We start from the raw sequence: 24,348 nt of genomic DNA, 5'->3' as shown, positions 1-24,348 counted from the left end.
TGGTCAGATGAAGCAGATGCTGGAATATGTTCCAGGATTCTTCCGATGGCATTGATGAGTACACGACATCAGTTACTGGCTACATCAATAAGTGCATCGATGACGTCATCACCACATTGACTGTACGTACATACCCCAACCAGAAGCCATGGATTACAGGCAACATTCGCACTCACCTAAAGAGTAGAGCTGCCGCTTGTTGGATGTGGCAAGGCTTGTAAACTATTACAGACTACAAAGGGAAGCACAGCCGAGAGCTGCCCAGTGACACGGGCCTACCAGGTGAAGTAAAATACTTCTATGCTTGCTTCGAGGCAAGTAACACTGAAACATGCATGAGAGCAACAGCTGTTCCGGACAACTGTGTGAGCACGCTCTCCGCAGCCGATGTGAGTAAGACCTTTAAACAGGTCAACATTCACAAGGCCGCAGGGCGAGATGGATTACCAGGACGTGTACTCCGAGCATGTGCTGACCAACTGGCAAGTGTCTTCACTGACATTTTCAACCTCTCCCTGTCTGAGTCTGTAATAACAACATGTTTCAAGCAGACCACCATAGTCCCTGTGCCCAAGAACACTAAGGTAGCCTGCGAAAATGACTACCGACCAGTAGCACTCGCGTCTGTAGCCATAAAGTGCTTTGAAAGGCTGGTCATGGCTCACATTAACACCATTAATCCAGAAACCCTAGACCCACTCCAATTTGCATACCGCCCTAACAGATCTACAGATGATGCAATCTCTATTGCACTCCACACTGCCCTTTCCCACCTGGACAAAAGGAACACCTATGTGAGAATGCTATTCATTGACTACAGCTCAGCGTTCAACACCATAGTGCCCTCAAAGCTCATCACTAAGCTAAGGACCCTGGGACTAAATACCTCCCTCTGCAACTGGATCCTGGACTTCCTGACGGGCCGCCTCCAGGTGGTAAGGGTAGGTAACAACACATCCGCCACGCTGATCCTCAACACCAGAGCCCCTCAGGGGTGCGTGCTCAGTCCCCTCATGTACTCCCTGTTCACTCATGACTGCATGGCCAGGCACAACTCCAACACCATCATTAAGTTTGCCGATGACACAACAGTTGTAGGCCTGATCACCAACAACGACGAGACAGCCTATAGGGAGGAGGTCAGAGACCTGGCCGTGTGGTGCCAGGACAACAACCTCTCCCTCAACTTGATCAAGACAAAGGAGATGATTGTGGACTTCAGGAAAAGGAGGACCGAGCACGCCCCCATTCTCATCTACGGGGCTGTACTGGAGCAGGTTGAGAGCTTCAAGTTCCTTGGTGTCCACATCACCAACAAACTAAGATGGTCCAAGCACACCAAGACAGTCGTGAAGAGGGCATGACAAAACCTATTCCCCCTCAGGAGACTGAAAAGATTTGGCATTGGTCCTCAGATCCTCAAAAGGTTCTACAGCTGCACCATTGAGAGCATCCTGACTGGTTGCATCACTGCCTGGTATGGCAACTGATTGGCCTCCAACCGCAAGGCACTACATAGGGTAGTGCGAACGGCCCATTACATCTCTGGGGCCAAGCTTCTTGCCATCCAGGACCTCTATCCTAGGCAGTGTCACTGGAAGGCCCTAAAAATTGTCAAAGACTCCAGCCACCCTAGTCATAGGCTGCTCTCTCTGCTACCACATGGCAAGCAGTACCAGAGCGCCAAGTCTAAACAGCTTCTACACCCAAGCCATAAGACTCCTGAACATCTAATCAAATGGCTACCCAGACTATTTGCATTGCCCCCCCCCCCCTCCCTTTGCATAGTCACTTTAATAACTCTACCGACATTTACATATTGCCTCAATTACCTCGACTAACCGGTGCCCCTGTACATTCACTCTGTACCGGTTCCCGCTGTATACTGCCTTGCTATTGTTATGTTACTGCTGCTCTTTAATTATTTGTTACTTTTATTTCTTATTCTTATTTTTTTTTCAAGGTATTTAAAAAAACATTTTCACCACATTGTTGGTTAGGGCTTGTAAGTAAGCATTTAACTGATTTGATTTGATTTAACATTTGATTTGATTTAATTTGATTAATAGTGACTTGAAACAGACAGGCTTTTTGAGCATTATGATTAAGTACTCAATAACATCTTTGGATTATGGAGCATAAATCATCCTAGGTTTAGTTTCCATTGGCTCTGATCACACTGTTTGTCTGCTGCCAAAGTATGCCTCTAAAGCTGGAGAACAAGAAGTAGCTGTAGCACTATGATAGTCAATGGCGCCAAAGTCGAATGAGTGAGTGAAACCTAGTCATTGAGTTTATCCCATAAGGTCTTCAATGTATGGGGAATATAGGAGCAATTCAGGTGTTAGAGAATGAGTACGTTATGCAAAACTGAGATAAAGATCTCTGGATTAGTATGAAAATACCATACTATCAGGTATTTATACAGTGCTAGTGCTTCATTTTCACTTAGCTTCTATGTTAGGTACTTCTACTTGTATGAGTATCTTCAGTGTGTTGGTGCTGTAAATCGAATCCTTCACTATTGCCAGTCTTCTCCACTTGGGGACCTATTTTTAATCGTTGACTGCGTTTGAGAACAGTATAGGAGTTTGTTTGTGATTATGAATAAAAACGTGTTGATGCTTTGTCTTTCTGACGGTTGATGTTGTTGGGGTTAGACTCTCTGTGACCTAATAGGGTTATTCTTTTCTCTGTAGCTGTTGCACTTTCAATCTAACCCATGTTAACCCATCTAAGCCATGCCATATTAAAATAGATGCTCAGTATAGACTTTAAGCAGGACTAAATCCACCCCCAGCAGAGTTATATCAGTATCACAGGAAACTAGTGGATCAGTGGATCAAGAGTTGATATGTAAGATAGAGCATCAGCTCTTCTTTTATTTGGCTTGTCAGGGATTTTCTATTTTAGAAAAACAAGATACTGCATCTTCTGTGTTTGGGATAAATAGATGTCAAGGATGGAGTACAGGAAGTGAGTTAAGAAAGAGACAGATGCCATCTGGCTCGGTTGAACTGTATGTGCGTGTGCCGGAGCTACAGTACCTGCCTACTCTGTGAGACTGTGCTACTATGCCTGCCCTGTGTATCTGGGCTGGGGGCTGGGATGAGGCCTCAGAGGGGTAGGCTGTGGGAACCCAATCACTTTAACTGAAGAAAGAGGGCTTTGTCCCCATCTTATTAAATTCATTTAAGAGCTAACCTAGTGCTCACTACCACCTCCCTCCAGTACACTACCTCCATACAGTTCATTCATGATCAAGAGCCTGAGACCACACTCCAATTCACTATGGAATGAATGATTCTTGAGTGATTTGGCGGTGCAATATCTTATACTGTATGGGGCGGCCGAATCCTCAAATGTTCACTTAGTCATGCATTGATGTCAATGGGAGACTAAGTGAAAATGTGACTTTAGTGAAAGTTAAGATTCGCCCCCAAGACTGTATGACGGCTAAAGTAAGTGGTTGAGTTTCTGCTTGCCTGTCAAGTGGATCTGGATATCTCTTCTCTTTGGCTCAGCAAACAGAAACACAAAGAACCACTTTGATTCTTCTAATCTGGACAAAGACATGATAAATCGTTTAAATAGTGCAATGGCATTGCAGTAAGACTTCTTTTCTATGACCCTCGTAAACTTTCTGAAACTGTCCTTGATTGCTCTGGAAGGTGGATACTGATTATAAAAACTGTTTTCACAGGACTGTAGCAAGTAGTGAAACCTAAGCTTTAGAAGCCCTTGACCTCATTTGACCTTTCACGTGATATGTAATCTAGCAACCGTCGCTCAACACACAGGGAGAGAGCACACGTGAGCCGTCTAGACGTATAACTATCCCCCATTTATCTTCACAGCTCAGCTTCTGTAGGAGCGTTGGTGGCAGTCGGTGCTGTGTGAACGTGAGCAAACTCACTAGCTTGCTAGCTCACTAAGCGCTATCTCTTCTTGACAGAGAGGTGCCATGTCTGACTGTGGGTAGACAGTCTCACCACCTCCACCACTACCTCCTCCACCTCTTCCTCTTCAGACACGTGATAGCATCACACCTGCGTTCCTCAGCCCAGTCGTCAAGCCTGCGGGCGGCTAGCCGGCTAGCGCTCAAAGAAAGCCCTGCCTGAGGAGGATATCACCCAGCCCTATAGGGAAAGGCCTGGTGCCTGGGCCGCAGTCAAAGGAGGCTTTGTGGTAGGGAACTGACCCTCAGTGCAGTGCAGGCAGCAGGGGCAGTGTAAAGGCGGTATATATGTTGTAGTTCAGTAGCTAGCAGTGCAGTAGCTGCAGTAGGTCTTGAATGGAGTGAGGGAAGGGCATTAGCATAATTGCTAATTGAATTATTACGCTCACTGTGTCATGAAGAAAAGACTGTAGAAAGGAAAGTGAAACTGAGTGTAGTGAAGCCTGATAGTGCCACTGAAGAGGATGTCAAAATGATTGTTCCTGTGTCCAAATCAGGACTTTGCTGTTCTTTCCAAGGGGAGCTGCCTATCAGTGGGTTCTGACAGAATGCTGATGCAGGTCAATCGTAGTGCCGTTCAGCACCGTACTTGCATTCCATTCACTGTTTATAACATTTTGGGTATTGTTTATACAGTACGCACACATTGTCTTCCAGGAAAAACCAACCACTGCAATATTAAGTTAACTGTATTTAACAGTTTCATTATGTTACTTCCTTGATGTCATTTCATGTGATCTAAACACTCGTGTTGTAGAGCACATTTGAGTGTTGAGAAGTCTGTTATCTGACTTCAAGTCATCTGGCTCCAGGCGTCATGTTTCTCTCCGATCCGTTTGGCCTCAGAGTGTGTTAGAATGTCTGCTCTGTATTAATGGGCTGTAAACTGCTTTTAGCAGTGCAGACTCCCAAGTCTGGAACTCCCTCTCTCTCCATGTCAGAACCACACAATCGATACACATTTTCAAGTCCACACTAAAGACACACCTCTTCGTACAGGCTTACCTGATTATCTGTTGTCTTAGCTTTTACTCTCTCTCTAATTCACTTCCCTGGTTAGCCTGTCATCTTGTTTAGTGTTCTCCATTTTTTATTCTGTCCTAATGTTTAGTGTACTTTTAATATACAGTGCATTCAGAAAGTATTCAGACCCCTTCACCTTTTCCACATTTTGTCACGTTACAGCCTTACTCTAAAATTGATTAAATAATACATTTTCCTCATCAATCTACATACAATACCCCATAATGACAAAGTGAAAACAGGTTTCAAAAAATTAAACAAAATCAGAAATACCTTATTTACATAAGTATTCAGATCCTTTGCTATGAGACTCGAAATTGAGCTAAGGTGCATCCTGTTTCCATTGATCATCCTTGAGATGTTTTTACAACTTGATTGGAGTCCACCTGTGGTAAATTCAATCGCTTGATTTGGAAAGGCACACACCTGTCTATATAAGGTCCTACAGTTGACAGTGCATGTCAGAACAAGAACCAAGCCATGAGATCGAAGGAATTGTCCGTAGAGCTCCGAGACAGTATTGTGTCCAGGCACAGCAAAACAAACAATTTAATACATTTTAGAATACGGCTGTAACGTAACAAAATGTGGGAAAAGTCAAGGAGTCTGAATACTTTCCAAATGCGCTGTACTTACTTATTTTAATGTGTGATTGTATTGCTTTTTATCCTGCTGACTTTCTTGTGTATTTAAAGTGACTTTGGGTGTCTTGAAAAGCGCTTAAAATAAAATTATTATTAGTAAAGTATTATTATTATTAGAGACTATAACACTCTACGCGTCATCCCTGTAAAAATCTTTGGTCCACATTGTAAACCTGGCCAGGCCCAGGCCAGGGTGAGAGAGTCAGGTGTGTTTGTGTGTACACGTGTGTGTATGGGTGTGTGTGCATGTGACGAATGTGTTAGGCATGAGCTGATGTGTGAGTGTGTGTGTGATGTACACACTCAGGGCAGAGGTCTTCCCTTGTATGCAAGCCAAAGGCCTCTTTTTACAGGGATCACAGCAAATACTATCAGGACTCAGGGGAGAACAGAGGATCACTCCTCCCATGTCAGGCCACACACTGCATGGCTGAAGGATAGACTGAGTAATTCTTCTCATACCTCCATCAGAGTAATTTATCTCTACCTTCTGATTACTTGCACCATGTGTAAACTAATCTGTTACTTTCTGCATGTGTGTCTACTTCTAACGATATTGTCTCTCCACCATTCTGTCTCTCTCTGTCTTCTCGCTCTCTCTGTATCTCTCTCCACCCTTCTCTCTCTCTTTCTCTCTCGCTCTCTCGTCCTCCCTCCCTGCCTCACTCCCTTTCTTTACCCTCTTTGTATTTGGAGATAATGATTTCCATATGTTTTAATAATATCCAGCTAATGCAAATCCAGTGAGATGCACTGAATGGTTGAATAGAGAAAATCTGTAGATGAGCTTCTGGTAAGTGTCTCCATATGTCCAGCCAGTGTGCTGTGTGCAACTATTGTGCTGGGACTGGGGCTAAGGGGACATGGCAGCATGTGGAGGAGAGAGTGAGCTGCTGCCTTTTCTGTAGGCTGATAATAAAGCACAGATAATAACAGAGACTGAGACAGGCGGGATTAGTAAACCACACACTTGCACTTGGCCATTCCCTGTCTCTCCACTGTCTTTTTTGTGTTTTGTCAGTCCCTCGTCAGTCTCTCCTCTGTCTCTCCTCATCCTCTGGATGTGGTTGAAATTAATTCCCCATATCTCTTCTCTCCTCCACAAAGGAAACCTGGGGAGTCAGAGGGTTTTGTGTTCAAGAATGCTTTTAGCTCATTTCTTTTCATGTACAACTAAATAAACACATTTAAGTCTTAACTTCAACTGTCACCATCCCTGTCACCAGAGGTGTTTGTGATGGACATAACCCCAGCACGACCAACGTTGTCTAAACTCAGCAGTTAATCTCTCTCCAACATAATTTAATATTGACTTTTTTATCAGGCTACTCACAAGACACCTTCACTATGCTATTTTCCAAAGGGTCCTATCTAGGGCTGTGGCGGTCACAAAATGTTGTCAGCTGGTGATTGTCAAGCAAATAACTCTCAATTAACAGTAATTAACATAAACACATCTAGCATCTCCTGGCTTCCACACAATCAACTGATGCATACCTTTGGAACATCTACATTTTAAAAAGTCTAATAAATCCATGTAATATAGCCTACACCTTCCCATTAAATTCATTATTTATTTTAGACAGGTCTAAAGAAGCATGACATGAAGAATATGTAGTCTATTTCAGAAGAACAGAATAGCATACTCTGAGTTGTCCTTATGTTAGGTCCTGATGTGGCTATGCCAAATGGCAGTGGGCTACATTAGTTCATTTAGCAGATAAGATTTGCTTAGAATTACATGGCATTATTTTATAGTATGAAGAATAAAATTTAACAAAGCTGAATAAAATAGAAAGGATATTTTCTACAAATGATTTGAGGGAGTGCACACGTGGCTATTCTGTGTTGAACGGTTAATAAAGAAATAGGTATTCGTAAAGGCTTAATTTAGAGTTATTAATGCAACTTTAGTTGTTCTACAAACGTTGGGCTATATATTTAGATTTTTAATACATTGTAAGGCTGCATGATGCGCCTCTAATGATGATTTGAAAAAGTTGCTTGAGCTCTGCTTTGTTTTTTGTGCAGGCTGTACACACTACATCAGTAAATTGACAACCACTTCATAATGCCAAGAATATCATGGCGGAATACCCTTTGTGTGGCTCTAATGCACCCTAAAAACATCCATGCCTTTTGCGGCCAGTGGCCGATGTGCGCTTCTCCCTGAGTGCTGCACGTTCCATCACGTGATCGTGTCTTTCTCACAGGCTAAAAGTGAAGACAGACACATCGGGGATGCAACTGTGCGCGTCCTTATCCAATTCGAGGTGCATGTTGAAAATATTAGAAAAACTGTCCACATTTACTTTTCGTCACCCAACAATATGAGTAGGCCTAACGAACAGCAAAAGCACTAGCCTATGTCAATCTGCAATCCCACATAGTACAAAGGTCAACCTATTCTATTCTGTGCAAGAAAAAAATATTCCAAACATAGTCTGGGACAGTTGTGCGATGCGATAGATCCCAAATTAATACAACCACTAACATCAAAGAAACTTTTTTACGCAATGTGGCTGACTCAACAGATCAGAACGTTTAGCTTAAAATGTTGATAAACTATTAGGCTATTTCTTCACATTATAAGCACAGCAATGCGCACATGGCAGTAGGCTATGAGCGCGAATGTTCCATTAGCAGAAAACACCATTATCAAAAGTGACCGCGAATGCAATTATGCATAGTCCTCATTTGGACTAATCTTCCAAGAGTCCTTAAACATTAAAATACAATTTATAATACGATCACTTTTTCACATATAACACACTGTTACAAACAGACATAATACACTGATATATAGACCAGATAAATACTCTTAACCTCTTGGGGCTAGGTGGGACGCTAGCGTGCCACCCGTGGTGCACTCCATCAACAGCAGGTGCATTTCAAGAGCGGCAAATTTGAATCCAAATAAATGTCAAAATTCAAATTTTTCAAAAATACAACTATGTTACACCATTTGAAAGATAAACATCTCCTTAATCTAACCACGTTTTACGATTTCAAAAAGGTTTTACGGCGAAAGCATAAATTTAGAGTATGTTAGGACAGTACATTTACAAGAGTTGTGTGTAATGTTTTGTCAAGTCAAAGACAGGGTCACCAAAACCATAAAACCAGCTAAAATGATGCACTAACCTTTTACAATCTCCATCAGATGACACTCCTAGGACATTATGTTAGACAATGCATGCATTTTTAGTTCTATCAAGTTGATATTTATATCCAAAAACAGCGTTTTACTATGGCATTGATGTTGAGGAAATCGTTTCCCTCCAATAACCGGCAGTCAAGTCAGCGTCACAAATTAAATAATTAAAATTAGAAAACATTGGTAAAATATTATATTGTCATTTAAAGAATTATAGATTTACATCTTTTGAACGCAATCAACTTGCCAGATTTAAAAATAACCTTACTGGGAAATCACACTTTGCAATAATCTGAGCACTGTGCCCAGAAAAATACGCGTTGCGATACAGACTAGACGTCATGTTGGGGAGATCTAAAATCGAAAATACTATGTAAATAATCCATTACCTTTGATTCTCTTCATCAGATGTCACTTCCAGGTATCACAGGTCCATAACGAATGTAGTTTTGTTCAAAAAAGCTCATCATTTATGTCCAAAAATCTCCGTCTCGTTAGCACATGATGTAAGCCAGCCGGACTTCTCGTCATGAACGAGGGGAAAAAATATATTTCCGTTCGTTCAAACATGTCAAACGTTGTATAGCATAAATCATTAGGGCCTTTTTTAACCAGAACATGAATAATATTCAAGGTGGACGAATGCATAGTCTTTTATAACGTATTGGAACGAGGGTACCCAACATGAAGTAGCGCGCCAGGTGTCTAATGGGACATCACCGTTCCATGGCTCTTGTTCGGTCAGATCTCCCTCCAGAAGACTCAAAACACTTTGTAAAGGCTGGTGACATCTAGTGGAAGCAATAGGAAGTGCCAAAATATTCCTAAACCCCTGTGTTTTTCAATGGGATAGGTTTAAAGTCAATACAACACATCAGGTATCCACTTCCTGTCAGAAAATGTCTCAGGGTTTTGCCTGCCAAATGAGTTCTGTTATACTCACAGACACCATTCAAACAGTTTTGGAAACTTTAGAGTGTTTTCTATCCATATATAATAAGTATATGCATATTCTAGTTACTGGGTAGGATTAGTAACCAGATTAAATCGGGTACATTTTTTTTATCCAGACGTGCAAATGCTGCCCCCTAGACCCAACAGGTTAACAGTCTAAAAAGATAGATTGATTCCTTCATCTACCATACTCCCGCACCACCTTCCAATTTATTATATTTAAATGGTTCTAAAGTATTGTTTGAATGTATATATTGAAAGGTTTCTGGTTTGCTCAGATAAATTATTACATTTCTTTAATGCTCTAAATCGAAATGTAATGCTTTAATTATAAAGGTGCATTTTTATATTGAAAATTATCTTCCCCAAAATTGAAACTCGCACACTGCTTATGTATGCCAGTTAGGCTCTACACCCTTTGTAAAGCGTATTAATGTGCTTCATTTTAAGAAGTTATTTGGCCACTTTAGTTGTGATACAAACCTTATGAAACATATAGGCCTATGGGCTAGGCTACATTAAGGGTGCAACTATGATTTGAAAAAGTCGCAAAAAAAGGCATTGTCTCTTATGCTGGGCATCATTGTCAAGTGATAATATATAATTCACAAGTGATAGGCTAATATTGTCACCCATCAGACTATTCTTCATTTAATCTTGTCTTTACATATACTAAATAATATATGTGTTATAATTTGTTTTGATTTCGAATGGACCATTATTATCAGGGTCAGCAGGGAAAAAAATACATGTCATCTATGCACTTAAATAGCGAATGGAGGACGCTTTCCACCATGGTTTATTTTCATGCCAGCCAGGTAGGCTATACTCCTGTTGTAAATAAGCAATGTTCTTAATATTAGGAAAGTTGAGGAATAAATATAGTAGGCCTAGCCTATAGAAAGCTGATCCTCCTATTTTTAGTAGAGGCCATTACTCTGTTTTCTTGTGCAATTGCATAGCCTATTGAAATGTTGCGCAATGTGAGCTCATGGGCTCTCATGAACTGTTTGATTCGATTTTCAAAAATACATTTGCATTGATGTCAGAGTGATTAGAGGGACAATAGAGTGCTGAGTACCAGGCAGTTAGCAAGTTTGGTAGGCTACTAATGACCAGCATCAGAGCTTGGAGAAGCCTAATTACCGTGAATTTGATTTCCTTCATGACTCGTGACTGCCGGTGTGGCGGTAATACGGTGACTGCACAGCCCTAGTCTTATCGGTCCCTGTCCCTGTTGAATGGGGCCGACTTGGTTAGTTTGGAATTTATGTTCTGTTTCCCCAAAAGGACTTATCCTACCATTAATCACCAGTGGATTTATATCTGGTTGTTATGTTTAGTTTGTCCCCTGCTAAAACATTTGTCAGGCCTGGTCCAAAAGGTGTATACATGTACCCACAGTTTGTGGTACAACTTCTGTAAGAGAGACAGAGTATCCACTGTGACTATAGGAATGGGTGACTGGCCTTGCCTTCACTCTGCTCTGTGAGCCTCTGGGATGCTGGTGGAAAAGTGATGAGGAAAATCACATCCATATGTCATAACTCAGGCAGGCAGGCAGGCAGGCAGGCAGGCAGGCAGGCAGGCAGGCAGGCAGGCAGGCAGGCAGGCAGGCAGGCAGGCAGAGAAACAGTCAGACAGACAGACAGACAGTAATACAAAAAGACAGACAGGCATTGGCATATGGCCCACAGAGCACCTACAGAAACACACACAGAGAGAGAGAGAGCTCAGCTCTGACCAGAGAGTGGAAACTCCACACGCGGTAACATTACTCAGACAGTGATTCCAGTGACTCCTTTGAAACAAATGTGTGGTTGATGAACCCGTTTTCTCCTTAATCTTAATTTTCCTCAACATTGTGTCTTCCTGTTTTGCAGGGTCCTCCTGGTCCCCATGGAAACCCTGGTCGCCCCGGACCCCCTGGACTCAAGGTATGTATTTATTAGATTGGGACAATATTAGAGGGACAATATAGAGACTGATATAAGTGATAGTGTATGGGTGAGAATGAATAGTTTCTCTCTTTCGGGTTCACACCATGCTCTAAGATTGTCTGGAGAGCTTGGTAATGTACAGTCACCTCCAAAATAATTGGCACCCTTGATAAAGATGAGCCAAAAATACTTTATAAAATAAATAATACAAATACTGAGCTGTATTGTATGCTAAAATAAATGTGGAAATTATATTATTTTATACTAATACATATGCGAGGAGAAAAATATTTTGTTTAACAAGTAATATATATATATATATATATATACTGCTCAAAAAAATAAAGGGAACACTTAAACAACACAATGTAGTCAATCACACTTCTGTGATTGTGCAAATGGAATAGACAACAGGTGGAAATTATAGGCAATTAGCAAGACACCCCCAATAAAGGAGTTGTTCTGATCTAGGATCTAGGATGTGTTATTTTAGTGTTCCCTTTATTTTTTTGAGCAGTGTATATATATATATATATATATATATATATATATATATATATATATATATATATATATATATATATATATATATATAAAATGTTTTTATTAAGATAGTGGTCAAAATTATTATCCGGCACCCTCCCATTGCGACTTGTTAAACAAAATAATTTTCTCTTAGCAATTGTATTAGTATAAAAGAAGATATTAACATTTTTGGGGAGCATACAATATAGCTCAGCATTTGTATTTAAGCAATAAGGCACGTGGGGCAGTGCTCTATTACCTCTTTTCATAAAAATGTTATTTTAATAAGTAAATTCACACAATTTTAATCTTCCACTAGAATATATAGTCTGGACAAAAATCTGGTTGGTCATGTTGCTACAGACGCAACCCAGTCATTAATTATTTTTACATACAGTTGAAGTCAGAAGTTTACATGCACCTTAGCTAAATACATTTAAACTCGGTTTTTCACAATTCCTGACATTTAATCCTAGTAAAAATTCCCTGTCTTAGGTCAGTTAGGTAACCACTTTATTTTAAGAATGTGAAATGTCAGAATAATAGTAGAGAGAATAGTTTATTTCAGCTTTTATTTCTTTCATCACATTCCCAGTGGGTCAGAGGTTTACATACACTCAATTAGTATTTGGTAGCATTGCCTTTAAATTGTTTAACTTGGATCAAACATTTTGGGTAGCCTTCCACAAGCTTCCCACAATAAGTTGGGTGAATTTTGCCCATTCCTCCTGACAGAGCTGATGTAACTGAGTCAGGTTTGTAGGCCTCCTTGCTCGCACACACGTTTTCAGTTCTGCCCACAAATTGTCTATAGGATTGAGGTCAGGGCTTTGTGATGGCCACTCCAATACCTTGACTTTGTTGTCCTTAAGCCAATTTGCCACAACTTTGGAAGTATGCTTGGGGTCATTGTCCATTTGGAAGACCCATTTGCGACCAAGCTTTAACTTCCTGACTGATGTCTTGAGATGTTGCTTCAATATATCCACATAATTTTCATGCCTCATGATGCCATCTATTTTGTGAAGTGCACCAGTCCCTCCTGCTGCAAAGCACCCCCACAACATGATCCTGTCACCCCCGTGCTTCATGGTTGGGATTGTGCTCTTTGGCTTGCAAACCCCCCCTTTTTCCTCCAAACATAATGATGGTCATTATAGCGAAACAGTTCTATTTTTATTTCATCAGACCAGAGGACATTTCTCCAAAAAGTACGATCTTTGTCCCCATGTGCAGTTGCAAACCGTAGTCTGGCTTTTTTATGGCGGTTTTGGAGCAGTGGCTTCTTCCTTGCTGAGTGGCCTTTCAGGTTATGTCGATATAGGACTCGTTTTACTGTGGATATAGACACTTTGGTACCTGTTTCCTCCAGCATCTTCACACGGTCCTTTGCTGTTGTTCTGGGATTGATTTGCACCAAAGTACGTTCATCTCTAGGAGACAGAACGCATCTCCTTCTTGAGCGGTATGGCGGCTGCGTGGTCCCACGGTGTTTATGCTTGCGTACTATTGTTTGTTCAGATGAACGTGGTACCTTCAGGCGTTTGGAAATTGCTCCCAAGGATGAACGAGACTTGTGGAGGTCTACAATTTTCCCATGATGTCAAGCAAAGAGGAACTGAGTTTGGAGGTAGGCCTTGAAATACATCCACACGTACACCTCCAATTGACTCAAATTATGACAATTAGCCTATTAGAAGCTTCTAAAGCCATGACATCATTTTATGGAATTTTACAAGCTGTTTACAAGGCACAGTCAAATTAGTGTAAACTTCTGACCCACTGGAATTGTGATACAGTGAATTATAAGTGAAATAATCTGTCTTTAAACAATTGTTGGAAAAATTACTTGTGTCATGCACAAAGTAGATGTCCTAACCGACTTGCCAAAACTATAGTTGATAACAAGAAATTTGCAGAGTGGTTGAAAAACGAGTTTTAATGTCTCCAACCTTAGTGTATGTAAACTTCCGACTTCAACTGTAGGTGCTATGCAAAGGACTGGTCACAGATAGAACAATAAGGTTTAGTAATAAAAAGTTCTTATCACTTGCGCTAGCCAACTTCAGCTAACTCAGTCACGTCATACATTGAACCTGGAATGACGGTACACTAGCTGCATTTTTGTTTGTTTGAGATTTTTTTCTATTGGCATTTACTTGGATATGTCCATGATAATGACGTTGATGTGTGATTTCGACTGGCTCAGTATAAGTTGTCTTGTCTGTACAATGTTCAATCTATGTATGGTACTGCAGAGAACAAAGTTCAAAAGTGAAACATTGTTTCTGAGGTCGGACAGGCAGACAGCGAGGCATACAGTATATTAACCCTGGCTGTACCAAACTAATTGCTAGGCTGGAAGCAAGGGGAATTAATGTGCGAGTTGAGATAAATACAAGAGACTATTCGGACAGCAACATTTACATTTACATTTACATTTAAGTCATTTAGCAGACGCTCTTATCCAGAGCGACTTACAAATTTGTGCATTCACCTTATAATATCCAGTGGAACAACCACTTTACAATAGTGCATCTAAATCTTTTAAGGGGGGGGTTAGAAGGATTACTTTATCCTATCCCAGGTATTCCTTGAAGAGGTGGGGTTTCAGGTGTCTCCGGAAGGTGGTGATTGACTCCGCTGTCCTGGCGTCGTGAGGGAGCTTGTTCCACCATTGGGGTGCCAGAGCAGCGAACAGTTTTGACTGGGCTGAGCGGGAACTGTGCTTCCTCAGAGGTAGGGAGGCGAGCAGGCCAGAGGTGGATGAACGGAGTGCCCTTGTTTGGGTGTAGGGCCTGATCAGAGCCTGAAGGTACGGAGGTGCCGTTCCCCTCACAGCTCCGTAGGCAAGCACCATGGTCTTGTAGCGGATGCGAGCTTCGACTGGAAGCCAGTGGAGAGAGCGGAGGAGCGGGGTGACGTGAGAGAACTTGGGAAGGTTGAACACCAGACGGGCTGCGGCGTTCTGGATGAGTTGTAGGGGTTTAATGGCACAGGCAGGGAGCCCAGCCAACAGCGAGTTGCAATAATCCAGACGGGAGATGACAAGTGCCTGGATTAGGACCTGCGCCGCTTCCTGTGTGAGGCAGGGTCGTACTCTGCGAATGTTGTAGAGCATGAACCTACAGGATCGGGTCACCGCCTTGATGTTGGTGGAGAACGACAGGGTGTTGTCCAGGGTCACGCCAAGGCTCTTAGCACTCTGGGAGGAGGACACAAGGGAGTTGTCAACCGTGATGGCGAGATCATGGAATGGGCAGTCCTTCCCCGGGGGGAAGAGCAGCTCCGTCTTGCCGAGGTTCAGCTTGAGGTGGTGATCCGTCATCCACACTGATATGTCTGCCAGACATGCAGAGATGCGATTCGCCACCTGGTTGTCAGAAGGGGGAAAGGAGAAGATTAATTGTGTGTCATCTGCATAGCAATGATATGAGAGACCATGTGAGGATATGACAGAGCCAAGTGACTTGGTGTATAGCGAGAATAGGAGTGGGCCAAGAACAGAGCCCTGGGGGACACCAGTGGTGAGAGCACGTGGTGCGGAGACAGATTCTCGCCACGCCACCTGGTAGGAGCGACCTGTCAGGTAGGACGCAATCCAAGCGTGGGCGGCGCCGGAGATGCCCAGCTCGGAGAGGGTGGAGAGGAGGATCTGATGGTTCACGGTATCAAAGGCAGCAGATAGGTCTAGAAGGATGAGAGCAGAGGAGAGAGAGTTAGCTTTAGCAGTGCGGAGAGCCTCCGTGACACAGAGAAGAGCAGTCTCAGTTGAATGCCCAGTCTTGAAACCTGACTGATTAAGATCAAGAAGGTCATTCTGAGAGAGATAGCAAGAGAGCTGGCCAAGGACGGCGCGTTCAAGAGTTTTGGAGAGAAAGGACATGAATATGATATTTTTATGGAGTCATAGTTATCATTTTCAGATGGAACTGTTCGCAGACAAACTGTAGGTGTGTCTGTGATGGCCAATACTGCACGGCTTGGAACGCTGCTCGTCCAAGCAGCATCCAGGATCCAAACAACCAGTTTTATAATATCGTTTGCTCATTTTTATCAAGGGTGCCAATACATTCGGAGGTTACTGTACTTGAATGACATCTTTGAATGTCCCTGGCATGTATTGCTAATGTATAGTTAATGTATAGATAGTGTATAGATTGTTAAAATTCACTACATGTACACCCAGATCACTCATAAAACATGGCCTACTGTTCCACACTCTCTGAATCTTTGATGGATGGATAACTGCAAGACTATTGACTGTGTCTTTTATGAATTCACAAGTAATAAGTTACTAAACTAGAATGGAAACAGTTTCATGTTATTATTCCATACTTAATCCTTATGGGCACATTGAATTTCAACTGGTATTTTTTCCACTCCATGTTCACAATAGTAAAACGTAATCGATACCAGCCTTTGACTGGAGCCTGTGTTCATACCACCATAACTCTTATTTATGTGTTAGAATGGAAAAAGAGAAAGCGAGGGAGAAGGAGAGAGAGCGATACAGAGAGACAGAAAGACAGTTAGAGAAAGTGGGAGAGCGAGACGAACATAGAGAAAGAGAGAGAGGCAGAGAGAGAGAGAGAGATGTACATTGTTACATCATGTCAATAAAGCAAATTGAATTGAATTGAAATTGAATTGAGATTGAAAGAGAGGGAGAGAGAAAGAGGATATAGCGAGTAGTAGTTGAGCTGGCGTGTCACCAAAGGTAGTCCATCTCACTTTGACCTACTGTATATACACGCAACTTTTGAAAGATGGAAAAAGCTCATTTGTGTGCAACCCCTGTCCCTTTTGACACAACCCCAGTGCAATTACCCAGTATGTGGTCTTGTCCTCTTAGAACTGTGCCCGTGACAGTTCTGATAAAGACAGTGAGAGGGAGAAAGCAGACTTTTGTAGATTTTAAGACAAACAATTAAATAACTTATATTTTATTTACAATTGGCCCTCAAGGTTAAATAAACTACTTCACTTGTTTTAAATTTCCTCTCAGATAAAAGAGAGTGATGGACGGTGAAATCCTACAATGTTCCTGAGTGTAGATGTTGGCACCAGTTACAACCTCCTTTCCCTAGTCCTGTCCAGGTGAGGCTGGTCTGGAGGATATTTAAAGAAAGACCTTGGTAGTGTCCCAATTGGCACCCTATTGCCTATACTATAGTGCATGACTTTTGACCAGGGCTCAGGGGCTCTGGTCAAAAGTAGTGCACTACAAGGATAATAGAGTGCTGTTTGGGACATATACCCTTTTCATGCCAAGTTGGAGCTTATATGAAAATGTTGAATTTAATGGTGCAATGAAGGTGATAATGGAGAAGCCTATATTTCCACCATCAATAACCTTGTAGAATAATTGTATTATTTTGTGTCCGTTTATGCCTTTTCACAGTTTTAGAACCAACAGGAGCGTGACTGTTAACTAGAGTACCTGCTGAAATAGGCCTGGTGCATTCAGAGGTGGAGATGTAAATTGCTCCCGAAACTTTTTTTATTGTAGGCACACAGGCGAAAGTCGTTAACTGCAGGAGAGCATTCATAAAAGTTACTCACATACAGTGTTTGTTCAGAAGCCCAGTGTTTGTAAAATAATTTTCCTTTGATCCAATTCCTTTGAACAAACACATATTTTACAGCTGGTTGCAAATGTTTCTGTGTTAATCCTTGAATGGCCCCGTTAACATGTGATGTAGGTTGTTTTCCTTTCCACCTGACTTGACCAGTAAAAACTCTGGGCCCTACTTATAAATTAAAGGTCATTACGAGGGCCCCCACAAGGTTCCTGGCTTTATATATGATTGAGGCCATAGATTAATAGTGTCCGACGTCTTTATGGTACAGTAGTAAGATTTAAAAGGAAGCACTTCCCAGTTCCCTGGAGTACAGCAGCAGTCAGACAACATCCCACTGCTGCCTGAAAAGGACAAGGAATGTGCCTGGTCAGTCCCAATGGCTTTTCAGAGGCTTGCTGTAAACTAAAATATGAATGGACTCTGTCTTGTGTAAATACAACTGCTACTATTGTGTGTGAACCCATTCCCTCCCTTACACTGCATGCAAGCATGTATACTGTAATGCTCCACCTTTGTGTGTGTCATAGGCGTCGATGAACGGTGACCAAAATGCAGCGGGTATAGTGCTCATCTTTCTTCTTTATTTGAAAGAACACTCAAAACAAAATAAACAGCCGACGAAACAGTTCCATAAGGTACACAGGCTATACAGAAAATAACCACCCACAAAAAAACAGCCTGCCTAAGTATGGCTTCCAATCAGAGACAACGAAAGACACCTGCCTCTGATTGGAAGCCATACCTGGCCACACATAGAAAAAGAAACATAGAAATAGAAAACTAGAACCAAAATCCCCTAGAACCAAAAACCCCAAAACACACAAAACAAACACCCCCTGCCACGCCCTGACCATTCTACAATTACAAATGACCCCTTACTGGTCAGGGTGTGACAGTGTGATTAAATAGCATAGCTTTGCAGAGAATGTGTAAATGCACCATTACGTCAAGCTATTGTGTGTGTACCGGATCACTAACGTTGACCAACAGTGAGTACCGTAGACCTTCATGTAAACTTTAGTGCTTGAGTTCTACATGCCATGGCAGAGAACATGTAAATAAAGCCATTATATTTAGACCTAACATTGACTCATAACATTGAGTAGGCTCTTTAAGTCTAGGTATAAGGGAGAAATCAACATCTGGGCTTTGCCAAAGCAGCTTGCACCAAAACGTATCAGCAATTAATATTATTGAGGGGAAGTTTCCGTCCTGAACCTTCTTTAAATATTTCAGAAATCTACATCTGTTCATTATTTGGAGACTAAGACGTCATGGGAATCAGCAGAATCTGTCTAAACTAAACCATTTGTTTTTTGCTCTCTCTGTCTCTGTGTGTGTGTGTTCAAGGGACGAAAAGGAGACCCTGGCCTTTCACCTGGCAGAGCACCAAAAGGAGAAAGAGTGAGCATCTTGTATTTCATGGTTCACTGTGTCGTTCTCTGAAAAGGAGAGTGTAACACCGGATAAAGTAATAATTTCCCGGATAATGTCATAATTCAATAATGTAATAAGTTATCTGTTACAGAGAATTTTGCTTCGGTCATAGAGAGTTACTCGAGAAAATGGAAACACGCTTTGCGATAACCCAATTCTTTCAATTGTCCAATATGACTTACTGTGCTATCTGTCTTAGCTGGCAGGCAGCAACTAAAGTAGCAGAGACATGTTCCATGACATCACCGGTTTTACATGTATTCGCTACTTTACAATTAGCCTGAGAATGAAGAGTAGGAAGTTGACTTAACGGTATATACTGTATAACTCATTCTTATCTTTCTAGGGAGACTGTGGTGCTTCAGGACCCCCTGGACTGACTGGTCAAGTTAGCAGAAAGGTAGGAAACCACTTTACCCTTAATCCTGCCACACATGATACTGTATGAATCAGATTCTTCGAATGAGTACAGAGGGCCACATTGAAGTGCACTAAATCATACGCTACACCCCAACCCTGCCTGCCCAGTCCTAAATCCCTATGAGCAGCGTTCAGCAGGAATTTCTCAAAAAGGACTGTTTAGGAGGACCCGAAGCCAATAGCATTTTTCTCACGGGATGTTTCTTCTCTTGTTTGGAGAGGAGCCTAACATAGTGCAGGCGTAGTAGTACTGTAAATTAGTGCACCTGTGTTCAGACAGACTCTTCGGGCTCACACTCTGGAATAGCTGGATTGGAATATACTAGCTGGGTTGTGACCTCATCGTCAATGCTTCCAACACGATGAGGGCGATTGAGGAGAGTCTTTTTTGAGCGGGAAGGATTTACAGTGGGAATCACATGCCGTGTAAAATACATGATGTAATTCCCTCTCTTTGACAATTGTCCTCAATACTCAGTAGTGTTCTGCTGAAATCTTAATGGCATTTTGTTATAGAGCTTGAGTTCTTTTTCATGTACTGTCTCAACTCAATTTACACACATCCTATTGCTAGTGTACATGCAGTATGTGTTCATCCATAGGTCATTGTCTTAAGATGCACTTCTGCGGGCTTCACTCCAGTCCTGGCCTTGCCCTGGGCCTGTAATACAGCGTAATCACTTACCATGGGAGACTATTACACACACTCAGGTGTGAAGAAGGAAAACTGCTCCGTACCCACGTACACATACTCATCATGCAGTGACAAGCACGCACGCAGGCACATGCATGAGTAGATACGCACACACATGCAACCACATACATAGACATGCGCACACACACACACACACATGCACTCAGAAACACGCAGACACACACACACACGCGCACACACAGACACACACACACAGTATATTTCATGTTAGGGATACAGATATTTGTTGACTAATGGAAAACATAATTAGCTGTATGGATTTTTACAAGACTCAACACAAAACTTTACTTTAAACATCATTGCAAAAAATATTACATTCAAGTTACCTGATTGCCTTACAGCAAACACATGTTATTCATTACCAGAAAATACAATAAAAGCTGGTGGAAAAAGACTTGGAGACAATACCTCTCCTAAATTACTGCTGGCAGGCAGTGATTCATGGTTATTCCACACATGGTCCACTGCCAGAGGGAGAAGAAATCTGTGAATGCAGGAAGAAACAGAAACTCTGGGTACAGTACAGCCAGGGGAACTTTAGGCCTCGAACCAACTGGTGCTGACCTGGGTTCTAATAGTATGTGTTTCCTTTCAGATACTTTGAGCCTATGGTTGAGTCGACCTGAAGTGACAGATGGCTCTACTATTTAACCTGAGGGCTGATCCGGTGCTAATTTAGAAGTTATCGCCGGCTCAGTAATGATCTGTTTAGCAACACACACAATGCTCATGTAGTCTGTTTTGGACACATTTGTACGAGAGCAGTAAAGTCTAAACCTGGCGTAACAACAATCTGTTACGTAATAGGACAAGCTGGCGGTGAAAGACCATCTGGTCTAGGCTACAGTCAAGGTTGTTTCATTCACTCTAAAATAGACTCAGATCTGAATAGGGAAGAAGGGGTCTCTTTCAGCTCGCTCTGTTGTCGCGTCCTAAATGGCACCCTATTCCCCATTGCACTACTTTCTAAATGCCACCCTATTCCCTGTTGCACTACTTTTGACCAGAGCCTACATAGGGAATAGAGTGCCATTTGGAATGCAGCCTGTATGATGTGAGTAATGGAAAGAGGAGTTATGGGAACATAGCAGTTTCCATTAAAGAGGGAGGTGACTGACAGTTACTATGTATGTTTTAAATTGCATCATTGCTGGAATATAAAACGATAGTTTGTAAAGCAATGACAATCTCACACTTTTCATTTGTTGCAGTTAAATGGTGCATTTGTTACCTAAACATCTAGTCCCCTCCGCCCCCCTTGAAGTTGTACTCCATGCCCTTGTCCCTGGCAGAGCCTCTCCCTCGGTGGGAAACGTGTAAAAGATGTAATGGGCGAAGTTACCCTGCAGTCAGGGTTGTCTGGCAAATCAGAAGAGGCAGTCAGGCGGTGGGGAAACTGACACACTATGTAGAGCATCTGGACGCTTTTGGAGCTCTGTCTGTGTGTGTGTGTGTGTGTGTGTGTGTGTGTGTGTGTGTGTGTGTGTGTGTGTGTGTGTGTGTGTGTGTGTGTGTGTGTGTGTGTGTGTGTGTGTGTGTGTGTGTGTGTGTGTGTGTGTGTGTGTGTGTGTGTGTGTGTGTGTGTGCATGCTCGCTCACATGGGTCTGGTCCTGACCGACCCTGCTCTTTTCACAGCCAGCCCAGCCGTGATGGCATTGGCACGGTGGAATTCTTTTTATTAGATACTAGGTATTTTTTCTCCTAGACTTTCCTCTCATATTCCCGACTATATGTAGGTGATGGTCTGATACATTTGGTGGCAGGGCCTTGGTTAGGTTTCCTATTTCTTCAGGAGATGTTGATGTAGAGGTGTAATTTGTGCAAAATGACATTTTCTAATCCCTCTCACAGTCAATATTGAATAGTGGGGATGAAAGAGTTGAGAATATGAAACCAGTCTCTCATTTAAAATATATAAATCCAATGGAAAGAATATTTTCTGTCTGCTAAAGTTATTTTACTGCTTCATACAAGAGGGGTTATACAATACCTTACTGAGTTATAAGTATGCTGTTCCCAAAAAATAAAAAATCTGAAAAAGGTACATTCCAATGTATACCAACAGATGCAAAACTGGGCAAATGTTTGTAATAGGACCATGGATTACACATCCACTAGTCTAATAAATAAACTCATCTTGAATGAGAGAGTACCAATATTCCTCTCTGGAGCTGTGAGCCATGGCTATGTGCACGGGACTGCACATTCAGACACATGCTCACACACTGCTCCTCCTCTCCTCTGTCTCTCTGGCATGGACTCTCAGATCAGAGACTGCAGCATTTCCCTCCTTTTACTATACTCAGCTGTATGTCGCTGGCTCTGGAGCTCAGACGCATTCTTCCCCCCTTCCCTTGTCCATGGTTGTGCAGTGGCTCAGCCATGCCTTTTTACTCTGCTCCAGGGGGCTGGGTAGTGACGCTTTTATAGAACAGATTTCCAGAGTCCCAAATGGCAACCTATTCCCTTTGTAGTGCACTACTTTTGAGCTGGGCCCGTAGGGCTCTAGTCAAAAGTAGTGCACTATAAAGAGAATATAGTACGGTACCATTTGGGACACAAACCAGGACTGCTGAGGCTGGGAAATTGTTATCTCTGTCTTCAAGTGCTGGCTGATTGGTTGCAGGGACTATTTGTAAAAAATAATAATAATTATAATAATAATCTGTTGGACCTTCTGTTTAGAATCACCCGTTGAAGACAACGACTGGGCTTCATAGAAGTATCTCAACATCTCTGTATGTAAACTATGTGTCACATCTGCTCCTGCAACACCCTCTACTGCTATTCCTGTGTCTCCCTGACCTGCCGCCTTCCCCAGTGCTCTTTCCCTCTCTCTCTGTGTGTGTGTGTGTGTGTGTGTGTGATTGTGTGGGTGGAGACAGGTGTGCTGGAGTCAGAACAGATCCCCACCAGCTGCAATCTGTTCCATAATCAAGACCTCTACTAATACTCAGCCCTGCCACTTCCACGCTGCCAGATCGTAATCTCTGCTCAATCAGTCTATGTTTCTAGCAGTTTGTTACTATGCAGATCCTGTTGTGCCTGTTTTCCTTGCCTGACGCTGTTTTCCTCTCCGCTACAGTACTGCCTGCTCTGACTCTGGTCCCTGTCTCCAGTCCCACATCTCGTCATCCTGCTACTCTGTCCTGGATTCCCCACTCTACTACTCCCTTGGATTCTCCTCCGGACCTGCTTACTCTGTCTCAACCCCTCTCGCTCCAGCCTCAGCCTCCACACCTGGTTTCCATCAACCCGCCCGAGCTTCCCCTGACCTGCACTCCATCTTCCCCCTGTGTTTCAATAAATACCTTGGTTACTTTATCCCAGTCTCCTCGTCTGAGTCTGCTCTTGGGTTCCCCTGTTCCACTCCGCGTAACACTGTGGGACTTGGCAATGGTGGTGTTGGCATGCAGTGGTTTACTCAGTGTGGCTGCTGCTGCTGAAAGGCATGCTAATTAGCAGGAGCCTGCAGTGACAGCCACAGGCACAGCTGAAGGGGATACATTCACTCACACATGCACACATAACACACATGCTTGCACGCACACATGCACACACACACATACACACACACACACACACACACACACACACACACAGACACAGGGGATACACTCCTGTCTCTCTGTCTCCCCAGGAGTTTGTCAGCTAAGTACATCAGGAGTCAGATATGCAGGTTCTGAAATAACAGAAGTGCCCTCAGTCTTGCTACTGCAGCTCGTTGTTTCCAAACTGTCCCCTGATACACTGATTGACAGTTGGCCTCGGGGCATTTTCATACTACGGTTTATAGTATGTTTCTCAGAATAAGGTGTAAGTACCATCTGGTGTTAAAGCATGCCAAAGCCTTGTGCAGACTACTTATTGTCTAAAAGTATTGCACTTGTACACACTCTTAGAATTAGGGGTGACTTGAGGAACCCTGGAGTTCTTCAAGAAACCATTGCAGTCACTGGGTTCATATTTGCACCTCTGGTTAGTTGAGG

General features: G+C 42.5%; 1 protein-coding gene across 1 annotated transcript in view; it reads left to right on the top strand.

Annotated features, from left to right (window-relative positions):
- col27a1b (collagen, type XXVII, alpha 1b) overlaps positions 1–24,348 on the top strand; it is a 156,443-nt gene that overhangs the window by 32,028 nt on the left and 100,067 nt on the right. The window contains exons 5-7 of the mRNA XM_014171199.3: positions 11,620–11,673; positions 19,137–19,190; positions 19,570–19,623. Coding sequence (XP_014026674.2) covers positions 11,620–11,673; positions 19,137–19,190; positions 19,570–19,623 — 162 coding nt within the window. The remainder of the gene's footprint in view (positions 1–11,619; positions 11,674–19,136; positions 19,191–19,569; positions 19,624–24,348) is intronic.

The sequence above is a fragment of the Salmo salar genome, chromosome 24, assembly GCF_965601325.2.
Source record: "Salmo salar chromosome 24, fSalSal1, whole genome shotgun sequence".
Classification (NCBI taxonomy): Eukaryota; Metazoa; Chordata; class Actinopteri; order Salmoniformes; family Salmonidae; genus Salmo; species Salmo salar.
Note: the sequence above shows the minus strand (reverse complement) of the source record. Positions and strands in the feature narration are given on the sequence as shown.